At 36.3% G+C, this 14,139-nt stretch overlaps 1 protein-coding gene across 1 annotated transcript in view; it reads right to left on the bottom strand.

Annotated features, from left to right (window-relative positions):
• The window catches only part of LOC109082382 (zinc finger and BTB domain-containing protein 16-A-like), a 50,954-nt gene that overhangs the window by 14,466 nt on the left and 22,349 nt on the right, over positions 1-14,139 (bottom strand). The window contains exon 4 of the mRNA XM_042755472.1: positions 6,653-6,739. Coding sequence (XP_042611406.1) covers positions 6,653-6,739 — 87 coding nt within the window. The remainder of the gene's footprint in view (positions 1-6,652; positions 6,740-14,139) is intronic.

The following is a 14,139-nucleotide window of genomic DNA, read 5'->3' as shown; positions in this document are numbered from 1 at the left end:
TTGTCAACATGATGCAAAAGAAAAATTCTCACTTAATTATTTATCACTTAATTTAACTATTCTGCATTCTATGAATGCTGCATTATTAACATTAGTAATATTAGTATTACTATTAGTAGTAGTAGTAATAATAATAACAACAATAATTATTTTTACTTTTTAAATTTTAGTTTTTTATTCACATTTCTAAATTGTTTACGGAAAATACAGAAATCATGGTAGTGTTTGTTTATTGCCTTTATGTTAAATTATATAATAATCATCACCATCATCATCATTTACTAATAATACTCATTTATTATAATACATAACTTTAATAGGAATACTGGGAATTACACCAGTATTCAAAACATCCAGACACACAGGATGAAAAGTTTGGGGAAAATGTGCTTATTTTCACAAAAAATATTGTCAAAAATATTTTTTATTTTTATAAAAAAAAAATGTTCAATTGAATGCCATTTCTTTGTAATTATTTGTGAATTTTACTAGCAAATTTTGAGTGAAAATTGTTTCAGTTTAAAATAGTTATTTTCTTTATGCAAAATATAATTTCTTACTTTTTTTTTCTGTTTAGGGGTGAAATGTGACCTGGATAGGTTCACGACAGGTTTTGTGCTCCTATTGTGGATCAGTTCATCAAGGCACATGAAAGAAGTATGACATGACCATTGACGTGGCCAGTTAAGTCAGTAATGCACATGACCCATTTGACTTGGCCAGGTAAGGTCAGTTGAATAGAAAGCAATGTTTGGTGTAAAAAAAAAATAAATAAATAAAATTAAAAAAAGGCCACTGTGAGAAGGAGATGTAAACATGACAGCTATGTAAACTCGCACAACAAATATATCTAATCTCTTTATCTCTGAACAAACTGGTTCGATTCACCTGCTCTGAGCTAATTCTGTGTACAGGAGGTTCTTTCTGATAGAGACACAGACATGTTGTGAAATCCTGTTACTTTTGAGGCTAGGAATCTGGTAGGTTTTGTGAGCGAGACTGAAAGGTTACATAATATCAGAGTGAAATGATGAACCTCAGGTATCCATATCAAGATATTAATTTTAATATATCTTAAAATGAATCTAAAGAGGATTTAGTTAATCAAAATCAAATATCTACGTCTCCAAGCAACCAGAAGAGAGCTGAAGTATTAATCCCAGAATCCACAAACAAGTCACTTCTTGTTCTTTCCTCTTTTGAGTCTATCAAAAAAATAAATAAATAAAAAAAAAAAATTCCCACACAAAGAATCAGTCTAATTTGCATTGTAAACGACACAAAAAGACTGCAGTTTAAATCAGTTCTTCTTAAAGGTCTCCGCAAACATCTCCAGAAACTAATTACATACTACTTCAACCACTAACTTTTGAATAGAGACACTTGCCATATAGAAATCCTGCTGCGCTGACTCTCTTGGCTCGTGAAAGCTCACAGACACCGGAATCACAGCTGGAGAGATGCACGTGAATATGTGCTTTTCCAAACAATGAGTGACTTAGCAAAAACTGTGGACACCCCATGATGCCAGGAGTGTTTTTATTTCTGCATTCTGCCTCCTTATGGGGCCGAAAGACTTCATCTCTGTATTGAAGTTAGTAGCATAATAGGACTTAGTCATTGTTGGCATGCTGGGAAATCTGCAGCACCACTGAGACAATCAGTCTTAGCTGAACCGGTGGGGGGTACAGGCTTGCTGAGGTCTAGCCAATACAACCCTGTTTAGTTTACAGTCGGGTTCATAGTAGAAAAATACATTTTTCTATATCAGTGGACCACTTTTATGGATATGGATACAACACCACTACATCACTTTTTTTCTGTAAGAATTTCCATCGAAATTTATGGACCCGCAGACGAAATGCACAAAAATGCATTTTAAAAAAAAAAAAAAAAAAAAAAAAACCTGAAATTGTGTCCACAAATTGAGAAATTCTTTCCACAAATTACTAATTCGTGGCCACATTTTATTCATTTGTTCCCACATTTTAGGTGAATTGTGACCACGTTGTACTACTTTGTTCCCTAAAATGAGGGAACAAATGAATAAGTCAAGAGAACAAATTAGTAAATCATGGAAACAAACCCCTAATTTTTAGATATATTGTTTTTTATTCCTGCATGGCATAAAATGTATGGATTCTTGTCCATACAATTTGTTTAGTAAGCAAAATAAATAAATAAATAAAACAAAAAATTGGCCACCATAAAACTGGTCCATGATTGTGAGCAAAACATTCTTCTTAGATTTTTTTTTTTTTAAATGACTCATTTGATTTGTTTATGAATTAGACTAGTTTGATTCTTCTGTTTTCTGACTCAATGGTTCAGTTGCTTTCACACTCACTGAAGGGAAAGCTTTTCAGAGAATTATGGCTTAATTTCTTTGTTTTTCCCACAAAGCTCTCATATTTACATTTACATTTATGCATTTAGCAGACACTTTTATCCAAAGCGACTTACAGTGCATTCAGGCTAATATTTTTTACCTAACATGTGTTCCCTGGGAATCGAAACCACAACCTTTTGCGCTGATAATGCAATGCTCTACCACCGAGCCACAGGAACACTGGCTTCATATGGCTTCAGAAGTGCTGGAATATAAAGCACAAGTCATATGGACCATTCATGAAACTTTTATGTTTTTGTGTCTTAAATAAAGCTTTGAAAGCTCCAGTCCCCATTCATTTTCATGGAAAAGAGCGCTCAGGATATTCTTCAAAAATTCACATTTTTCATTCCACACAAGAAAGAAGGTCATACAGGTTTGGAACGATTCTAAGAACCACAGCCACTGTAAATGATTCCATTAAAATGTATCAGAGTCACAAGAGTTCAAATGCATTTTACTAAATATAACCGGGTGGATTGGTGTGTGTGGATGACTCTGACACATTGGCTATACCTCAGATGACCCCTGCGATTCGCTCGGCTGCAAAGTGAGAGGCAGACGGGCTAATCTAGCAAAGTAAGGAAGAGTCTGCTTAATAATTAACATAACAAGAGATACATTGCTCTTGTTTAACCACTGTTTATTCTGTGGACCAGATCACTGAAGTCACAATGTGTTCCCGGTGAGTAATTCCACTGTGCCCTCACCCAAACTGTAAACGCAAAACACCTCTTGTGCAACGAGATGAGCACGATGGAATACTTTTAGGAAATCTGACGTCATAAGCACATAAGACAGATGGACGAGCGGTCGCCCCTCAGGCCAAAATCGTTTAAAGGCAAATTGCTTCTATTCCGGACCTAAATAAAACACCTTTAATAACATTTTATTTTTGCTCTGCGAAGGATGCGATAAAGCGCCTTTCCATCAGGAGGGGAGAAGAGAAAAAGCTAGCTGCGATGTGCTGGCCTGCTTTCCAGCCTGCCTGCCAGTGCGTCGGTCCTGAGACACTAGTGAGTTTTATTTTAGGAGGCTTTTAAGTAGGTCAGCTCTCTAGTAGGTCTCGTCTATGACAGCACAGCGGCTGAGTGTAAACAACAGCACATGATGTTGTTTGTCTCTTGCTCTGTCCTGGCACCAAATGCCACCAGCTCCCCCCCTTTATCCGGCCCCTGTCCCACGGGTCTCCTGCAATCCTCTTTGCAACCCTAAAAACCTAAAAAAAACCAGGCAGTTCACCTCTGGCATTCTTACATATGCTGGCATTCAAAGACAATCGTGTTGCTTAAAGCCTGAGTCAGAATGAATACTCATCAGGTGGCTGTATAATGCTATCATTAAATGTAACATGGTTCTGACACTTGCATAAGTAACTGACATGAGAATTTAACAATTGAAATTAAACCATCTAATAAAAAGTTATGTACAATTTAATAACAATGTTAAATCTTCCAAATACTGTATAATCTAAATATTGTTTATTATAATGTTGTAATGCCTAAATTCACTGACACTTTTTTATTTATTTATTTATTTTTAAATACATACTGTGTATATATATATATATATATATATATATATATATATATATATATATATATATATATATTACAATTAACCATCAGGAGTTTATACTGTATAAAATGCCTGTTTTTTCTTTTTCTTCGGAAAATAGTTAATAGAAAAAAATGACAGAACAGAACAAAGGGCTCTTGAAACATGTTTTTCAAAGTTACTTTTAAATATGTAATTAATTTGATTAAAAACTTGAATCAGTTTATAGCCCTACATTTTTCAGAAAAAAAATAATAATAATGTGAAAATAGTTCCATTGCAGATAATAATAATAATAATAATCTATCAGTTGATACAGTTCTCAATTCCCATGCCATTGGCCTAGAAATGAATTTTATTCCTAAAAAGGCTGCTTCGAATAAAAACAAGGCCCTAGTTTATCTTCACCGTCTGAGTTTTCACACAGGAAGGCTATCTTGGCTCAATCGCATATTGTGCAGAAATGTAAAATTCTTATATCTAAGTGATGACAACATCTCTCACTTTGCTCAGAGTAAGTGATGGCCGGAGCCCAGCAGTAAAAAGGTTTCTAAACACGGATGAGGTATGTCCTTCCCTCCTCCCCACTAAATGTGCTGCCAAACTGAAACGGAGAATGGGATGTTTACAAGTTTGGGAGAGAAGGTATAAAATTCTGGGCATCGTTAACACCACCTCTATGTCGACATGCATTAAGTATTTATACAGTGTGTGCCACAGCGAGTTACAGTTACATGCCAGCGTTTTAGACATAGGGTTATCGTCTTTCTCCCTGCAGAACACAGGCGACAGATATTGCACCCTTATTGTAGTAGAAACATACCCTACTGTAAAAACAGTACAAATATATTTCAGAGACCTGATTCGGACTTTATGAGACTTTATGAGCTGGCTGCCATGGAAACATTTAGCACCTCAAATCCATGCAGATGACAAAAGTATGGCACCTTGTTTTAATTAGGACTCAACCTTTATATAGACTCAACATGTGGATCATTAGCCCCATGAAACGCTTTTATATCAAGAGAGCAAATTAATTAGTGCAGTCTGGAATACCTGTGACAGACTGTATCCTCTGATGGCAGTCTCATCAGCCAATAAGTAACAGAAGTACAGGTAGAAAATAATGGTTATATAGGACAAAGTTTAGAGATTAGAACGCTGTTATTGGACTGAAGTGGCCATGAAAGTGTTCGGACACACTTAGAAATGTCAGTGAGTTAGATAAAGTATAAAAACAAACTATGTTCAAGTGTGTCTGCAAACTAACTTCACAGTAATGTGTCTATTTTTTTATCATTTCAACTCTAATTAACTTCTTTTTGTGAAATATTTTGATTGAAGTGTGCTTATGTTATCTTCCTATACAATAAATGATTTTATTGAATTTATGAATTTTAAGGTTTTTTTTTTTTTCTCAGCAACATTCGGGTGTTTTTAATCATGGCTTGTGTGGCCAGGTTCTTTATGGGACCATTGCATATAGACTCAGGGACATTTGTGGCATTTTGTCCACTTTTATTGATATAAATAGTGAGGACAGGAAAGATTCAAGTGATGTCACAAGCTGGACTCAAACTAGCATTCATACATTTATCTGTTAAGCCCCAAAAATGACCCCCAAAAGTATCATTACACATTAATCACATATTTTTTTTCAAGTCTGAATAGCTTTCTGTGTAGAATAGACTGAAAATTAAGTCATTATTCCCTCCAGTGAGCAGTTAACCTAAGAACTGCTGTGACCTGATCACTTATTCAGTGAGATGAACTCATGAACTAATCAGTTCAATATGTGAATGCACATTTTCAGCCTGATTTGTGAGCCGAATCAGTTTGTTCATTGAAACTAGACCAAAAGAATGATTTGTTCGTATTATCCAGCTCTCAAATTCAACTCATTGAATCAAAGATCCAGTTGCAATAGTTCACATGTAAACAGCTCACTGGAGAGGAAGATGACTTTGATCCTTTCTGGCTGTTTCTCACACAAAGCTATTATATGGCTTCTGAAGACTTGTAATATAACACATGAAAAACAACAGGTTAAGTAAATAATGACAGAATATTCATTTTAATTAGACTATAGTATCACGCCTATGTACATGCTCCAATGTGTCCTGACAGAGTACACTCAGGCATGCAGCAGCAAAAACAGGTTTACACTCAATATATCATACCATGACAACCCCTATCAGAGCTCATTATTCATCTCACCTAAAATATGATTATTAAAATGTATGTAGTACCACTGAAACCCAACCTTGCAGTCATCAGATGTCAGTAAATATGAATATTTGACAGGAGGGTGGCAGCTGAGCGCTGTTGGCGTGTTAATGATCGTGCCAGAGCACCGATGACTCACAGTCTCTGGTAACTCAGTACAGTCGCTCTACCAAATGTACGTGCCATGTTTAGACAAAGTGCTTGAGATTGGTGAAACATGGCACTGCTGCTGTGCCAAAGTGGTGTGCCACCCTGCCCTGTAACACCACATATTATTAGCTGAAATTTTAGAGGGCACCGAAACCTTCCCTTCTGAATTATAGAAGACCATCAGAATGGAGTTTTGATAGGGTCATAAACATGATTGCTACTGGTACATGCATGACGCATCTCCACTGTACTGTTGTTTTTTTCCACTGTGGTTAACTAAGGTGATTTAGCGAAGTGGTTTGCGGTTAGATGAGGCAAGAAGGTTCCTACCTGTGTGAGTCTGCCGATGGGCTTCCAGGGCGTCTTCCTTGGAAAACTGAGCGCCACACTGATCACATACTAGTGCTTTTGGTCCAGCTGGAAGAAAGAAGAGTACAATAAAAGAAAAAGAAAAATCCTGATTTATTTTTATTTTTATTTCAGATTTAGTTTTACTGCTTCACTTTAAACATATCAGTTAGTTGCCCAGGTTTAATTTCTCACTTAATAATTATATTTTATTTCAGCTTTATTTCAATTACCGAAAAAGATTATGAAGAGTTTTAATTTAAATTAACAATAACAACACTGACATTACATGGTTGAAGTGATAATCTGACAATCACTGATAAAGTATCTGTAATTCAAATCAAATATCCTCAAGAGAATGCATGTTATATATTCGTAAATCTAGCATGCCTGAAGTTTTACCAAATTTTTTTTTCATCACATATGTGGAATATTCTGCCAATAAATCCATTAAAACATTAATATAAGCAACAAAATCATGAATTCGCAAATGTATAATGTAGAATTAATAACATTTTACATTTTAAAGCTGTACACTGAACAAATATCCTTGACAGAAAGCACTATAAGAACAGTAGTGTTGATCTGTCAAGTATAGCCTACTTTTTTTAACCTTATGTTTAGAAAATCAAACCATAAATGGAACTGAAAAGAAAATAGAAACTACGCCAAAGGCTGAAATTGTGTTATTTCAAAGTATGAGCTGTTTTTGACATTAAACATCATTCATTTTTCCCCCACACACATCAGCAGGGTAAAATACTGTCCCTTGACAGAATCAAAGAGATGTTCTTATCTACAAGAGCTGGCAGCTTTCTCTTGTCTTGTCTTGATAAAAGACCGTAAACCATAAGCCGAGGCAGAACAGACAGCAACATGTCCTAAAGGATATTAAAGCGCTTTGTATCTTCAGACTGATTTATGACATGTACAATGAGTCTCTTCTTACAAACAACACACTATACCCAATTTTTTTTTTTTTTTTTTGTTGTTGTTCATAGAGATAACAGTAATAAATGATAATCAAATAACAGGAAAGGTCATATCAGGTTGGCAGACCCTCAGGCAGGTACTGCTCAAGTTTTCCTGTAAAAGCAGATGATTTTGATCAACCATAATTCATTTATCAACACTGAGGTTGTATCTTCAGGGTGAATCTCACAAAGCCTTTCAAGCCGTTACATTACATTAAAATATACTACTAGTTAAAAGTTTGGGGTCAGTAATATATATATATATATATATATTTTTTTTTTTTTTTAGTAGTTGCTCAAATATAACAACAGTAAAAACACTAATATTGTGATACCAATTACACATTTAAATAACTAAAACAAAATTAAAAACATTAAAAAATTTAAATATTATTGCAATTTTAAATATTTTATTTTAATACATTTTAAAATGTAATTTATTTTTTTACTTTTGTCTTCAGTGTGAACTTAAGGTTCAAAAGAGCAACATTTATTCGAAACAGGAATCTTTTGTAACATTATAAATGCAGTTAAGGCATTTAAATAAATAAATAAATAAATAATATTTCCCTTCCAATTCTAATACATATTTTACTCTTGAATCTATTTGTAATTATGATTCTCATTAGATTCTAATTACTGTATTGCAAAAAATCACCTTGTCTGGACATGAATAACTGAGCAGTACATCATGCACTACCATTACGTATAAATACATTTAAATAGTGTATCATTGTTTTTTTGTTTTTGTTTTGTTTTTTACATTACGTTAATGAGAATGAGAATTTTTCACATTAAGATAATGAGAAGGGGTGGGGGTTGCTTAATTATTCTGAAAATAATTTCACAACATAAAAAAAAACTTAATGGTCCTAAAAATAGGCTATGCAAAATTCACACCATTAAGACATCATTAAACATATGAATTACCTGCACAGATGGAAACACATATACAAGGTGTACAAATGCACGCACACACACAAAGAAAAGAATCATTTAACCCAGTTGCAACCAGCGATCCTTAATAACTGGACTTAATAACTGTTCTGATGGCCATCAACCGCTTCAGGGAATCCATCTATTAATAGTATTAGATCCACCTGTGGAGCTGCTGGCCCATTATGAAGTAGGACAGGATGTTTCCATCACTTCAGAAACACTCTCAATAAACTACACACACTGAACAAGGAGAAATGGCCGGCTGATGTTGCTTTTTCTGAACAATTCATGAGGGACAAGACCTCAAAAGTGAAGTGAACAATGTCTTTGGTTCACCACACATAGCTTGGACACAACATCTACAACTATGACTTCTGCTAGCAGATTTTTTACCATTTCCTGCAGACTTCATACCTCAGACTCAAAAAAAAACAAAAAAAAAAAAACAATAAAATCTAAATGTATATTGACCTTCGGCTCATCAAGTATCTATTTTCACTCAGCTGGCCTAAAATGGCTTTATTATGACTCATTAAAGCACCCACAAGCTTCGTGAAGTCAGCCAGCTAGTGCCTAAAATTAGCCTTTTTCCACATACACTTTCTTCTCATTCCTTCTGGACGACAACCATAGCCCTTTAAAATTTAAAAAATGCACTCATTTACAGAATCATTACAAACCACACTCAAAAATACTTTAATGGTGTGACTCATCAGCGCCAGCGTAAATTATGCCTGCGAGAACATTTCTGAAGCGCATGAATGAAAATGCAGTGTTTTCCGTTTATTTTTGTCTTATTAGCAAAAGATAGTAGCTACAGTTCAGGTCTTGCTTTGAAACCTTGATGGTTGTGTCTCAAAATCTAGTGAGCAACCTACTTAGACAGCTTTTCTGTGAATCACGTGTCATTTCAGCATATCTAATTGGTCCTGTTTTGACGCAGCCATGCACGGTGATACAGGATTCTCTCATACGTCACCTTGCACACATTTCCAAAAGCTTGCTACACATTTAGAAACCAGAAAGCAGATCCCACATTCAATAGGCTTGTGTTCTGTTTCAGACAGCACATTGTTAACTGTACTGCCCATGAAAAACAGCCCAAACAGCCTCCAGACTGGCTGCAATCACCCTCCATTAAAACACTTTGTCTGGCATACAAAAATAAGATTCAATCTCGTGCTGAATACCAAATTAGAGCATTAGAAAACAAGGGCTTCTGCTACTTGGCAACTGTTGGGATGTAAAGCAGCAAAGTCCAATGGCAGGCCAGAAGATCTAGGGATTTTATGCGCTATAAAGCCTGAATTCGATTTTTATTTTTATTTCCCCCTTCCCCAGTTGCAAATTAAAGACTCAAGTTAACAATCATAAATTGTAAATGTTTGGACATCAACACTGAAATAACGTTATTTATCTTGTAATTTGCAAGAGTCTGTTGAATAATAGGTCACAATGAAAAACATCATTAAAAATGGAGGCACAAAGGCCATAATATTAAAGCAGCTCTATAAATAAACCCAGTGGTTTAATGCCCATTAAAAACAGCCTTCTGTCAGTCTCTGTGACAAAGTACAAAGAAATGTAATTTATTAGCATGCTGACATCTGTTGGTCTGTGAGGTATGAGTGTTTAAATCCACCTGATAGAGGGTCGAGCAGTGAAACAGAATGCACTTTCCATGAATAAGGTATGATAGGGTCTGAAACGCTTATAAAAAAAAAAAAAAAAAAAAAAAAAAAAAAATATATATATATATATATATATATATATATATTATATATATATATATATATATATATATATACACATAGAGTGGGTATATAAATGAATCACCCCCTTTAAAAAGGTAGCCTAATGTTACTGTAAAGTAGCCTAATGTTAGTGTAATCTATTAACTATGCATAAAACCCATGTTTTTACTTAAGTATCAGTTATGGGTGTCATGCCATGAAATATTTTTAATACGACAGACTTTCTATTTAACGTGAATTCAATAAAAGCATTCTAAGTTACTAATTATAACAATTTCATTGTACAGGAAGAGAGCAAAGAACATTTAGCCTAAATTATCAAAGAATATTTTCACTGATTTTAGTCTAGCTAGAGTTGAAGCACTCTCAAAAACTCCCAGTATAATCACTGAAGCTGTTTACACTATGAAATGAATATCTTACTTACATTCGTACACACATCTGCACTTTATTGTTTATGAGAGATTTCGCCAGAGAGCAGAATTCAGTCAAGCCAGCGCGCACTGAACAAAACACCGGCGTTTCAGCGGTGACTCATCTGAACGCCTCTGATTGGCCATTGCATTCATAAGCTCAACATAATCGTGTGTGATTGGTTATAATGCACAGCGCTGTAAAAACGCGTCTGGCTCAGCGCCAGCCAAAGCACGGATGCAGATTTGAATTTAGCAGTTGGTGATGGGCCGCACTGAATCAAGTATAACAAATATTATTTGGCTATTTTTGGTCTTTTGAAAGCTGCATTCAAAATACACTTGGCTCAAAAATCTGATGGGGCACGTGGGATAAGTCTCTGTCTCTACTAACTTTGCACATCTAGACAGAATTGCTCAAGTTCAGTTAAATTTAATGGTGAGCGTTTGTGGACTGCAGTCTTCAGGTCATTTCACAGATATTCAATGGGGTTTAAGTCTGGGCTCTGACTGTGCAAGGACATTCACCTTTTTCTCCTTCAACCACTGTGTGCTCAGTTCTGCTGTGTGCTTTGGGTCATTGTCATGTTGGAAGATTTACCTTCTTCCCATCGACAACTTTTTGGAAGAGGACAACATATTTTCCTCAAGAATTTGACTGTATTTTGCTCCATCCATATTTCCTTCGATCCTGACAAGTGCTCCAGTCCCTGCTGCAGAGAAACCACCTCCATGCTTTACTGTACAGAAGCTGTTATTTGGATGGTGAGCTGTATTGGATTTCCACTAGATACAGTCCACTAGATACAGTCCACTAGATACAGTCAAATATTGGGACATCGACACAATTCTAATCTTTTTGGCTCTATACACCACCACAATGGATTTGAAATGAAACGAACAAGATGTGCTTTAACTGCAGACTTTCAGCTTTAATTTGAGGGTATTTACATCCAAATCAGGTGACATTGTAGGAATTACAACAGTTTGTATATGTGCCTCCCACTTTTTAAGGGACCAAAAGTAATGGGACAATTGGCTGCTCAGCTCTTCCATGGTCAGGTGTGTGTTATTCCCTTATTATTCCATTTACAAGGAGCAGATAAAAGGTCCAGAGTTCATTTCAAATGTGCTATTTGCATTTGGAATCTGTTGCTGTCAACTCTCAATATGAGATTCAAAGAGCTGTGACTATCAGTGAAGCAAGCCATCATTAGGCTAAAAAAACAAAACAAACCCATCAGAGAGATAGCAAAAACATTAGGTGTGGCCAAATCAACTGTTTGGAACATTCTTAAAAAGAAAGAATGCACCGGTGAGCTCAGCAACACCAAAAGACCCGGAAGACCATGGAAAAACAACTGTGGTGGATGACCGAAGAATTCTTTCCCTGGTGAAGAAAACACCCTTCACAACAGTTGTCCAGATCAAGAACACTCTCCAGGAGGTAGGTGTATGTGTGTCAAAGTCAACAATCAAGAGAAGAATTCACCAGAGTGAATACAGAGGGTTCACCACAAGATGTAAACCATTGGTGAGCCTCAGAAACAGGAAGGCCAGATTAGAGTTTGCCAAACAACATCTAAAAAAGCCTTCACAGTTCTGGAACAACATCCTATGGACAGATGAGACAACGATCAACGTGTACCAGAGTGATGGGAAGAGGAAGAGTATGGAGAAGGAAAGGATGATCCAAAGCATACCACCTCATGAGTGAAGCATGGTGGTGGTGGTAGTAGTGTCATGGCGTGGGCATGTATGGCTGCCAAAGGAAATGGTTCTTTTGTATTTTATTGATGGTGTGACTGCTGACAAAAGCAGCAGAATGAATTCTGAAGTGTTTCGGGCAATATTATCTGCTCCTATTCAGCCAAATGATTCAGAACTCATTGGACGGTGCTTCACAATGCAGATGGACAATGACCCGAAGCATACTGCAAAAGCAACCAAAGAGTTTTATTTAAGGGAAAGAAGTGGAATGTTATGCAATGGCCAAGTCAATCACCTGATCTGAATCCGATTGAAAGTGACGTGACATTCAGCCAAGTATGGTGACCCATACTCAGAATTCGTGCTCTGCATTTAACCCATCCGAAGTGCACACACACACACTGTGAACACACACCCGGAGCAGTGGGCAGCCATTTTATGCTGCGGCGACCGGGGAGGGGGAGCAGTTGGGGGTTCGATGCCTTGCTCAAGGGCACCTAAGTGCCCTTGAGCTAAGTGCCCTTGCGCATGCATTTCACTTGCTGAAGACAAAACTGAAGGGAAACTGCCCCAAGAACAAGCAGGAACTGAAGACAGTTGCAGTAGAGGCCTGGCAGAGCATCACCAGGGATGAAACCCAGCGTCTGGTGATGTCTATGCGTTCCAGACTTTAGGCTGTAATTGACTGCAAAGAATTTGCAACCAAGTATTAAAAAGTTAAAGTTTGATTTATGATTGTTAATCTGTCCCATTACTTTTGGTCCCTTAAAAAGTGGGAGGTACATATACAAACTGTTGTAATTCCTAAACCGTTCACCTGATTTGGATGTAAATACCCTCAAATTAAAGCTGAAAGTCTGCAGTTAACACACATCTTGTTCGTTTCATTCCAAATCCATTGTGGTGGTGTATAGAGCCAAAAAGATTAGAATTGTGTCGATGTCCCAATATTTATGGACCTGACTGTATATTGTTTGGTGTTGAGTTCAAATAATTCAATTTTAGTCTCATCTGCCTCAGAATCTTGAAAGTGCATTTTGGCAAACCTCAGTCATGACTGCATGTGTCCTTTCTTGAGGAGTGGCTTTTCTCCTGCAACCCTCTCATAAACGCCATATTTGTGAAGAATTTGTGATATTGTTGTCACATGCACACAATGACCACTCTTTGTCATAAATTCCTGCAACTGCTTCAGAGTTGCTGTAAACCTCTTGTTCACCTCTCAGACCAGTTTCCTCCAGGCTCTTTCATCCAGTTTGGAGTGACATCCTGATCCAGGGAGGGTCTGTGTTGTACCAAATAACTCCCACTTCTTAATAATAGACTTCACTGTGCTTCTAGGCATATCCTGACCTGTGTCTCTCCACAACATTATTCCGGAGATCTATCTTTTGATGGGTGCCCATAGTTTATTGTTTGCTTCAGTTGCACTACAAAGGACTGAAATTCTCCAGGAAGCTCTTTTCATGCTCAAAATGGCCACAGCTGATCACAGTTGAGTTAGCTGAAAGTCAAATGGCTTTTTGTGCCATTGATTGAGTAATTTTTAGTGCTGTCAAATGATTAATTACATCCAAAATAAAAGTTTTGGTTTACATAATATATGTTTGTGCACTATGTATATTTATTAAATATATGCACACACATGCATGTACATATTTAAGAAAAATATGTTTTGT

Source organism: Cyprinus carpio, unplaced genomic scaffold, assembly GCF_018340385.1.
Source record: "Cyprinus carpio isolate SPL01 unplaced genomic scaffold, ASM1834038v1 S000006701, whole genome shotgun sequence".
In the NCBI taxonomy this organism is placed as follows: Eukaryota; Metazoa; Chordata; class Actinopteri; order Cypriniformes; family Cyprinidae; genus Cyprinus; species Cyprinus carpio.
Note: the sequence above shows the minus strand (reverse complement) of the source record. Positions and strands in the feature narration are given on the sequence as shown.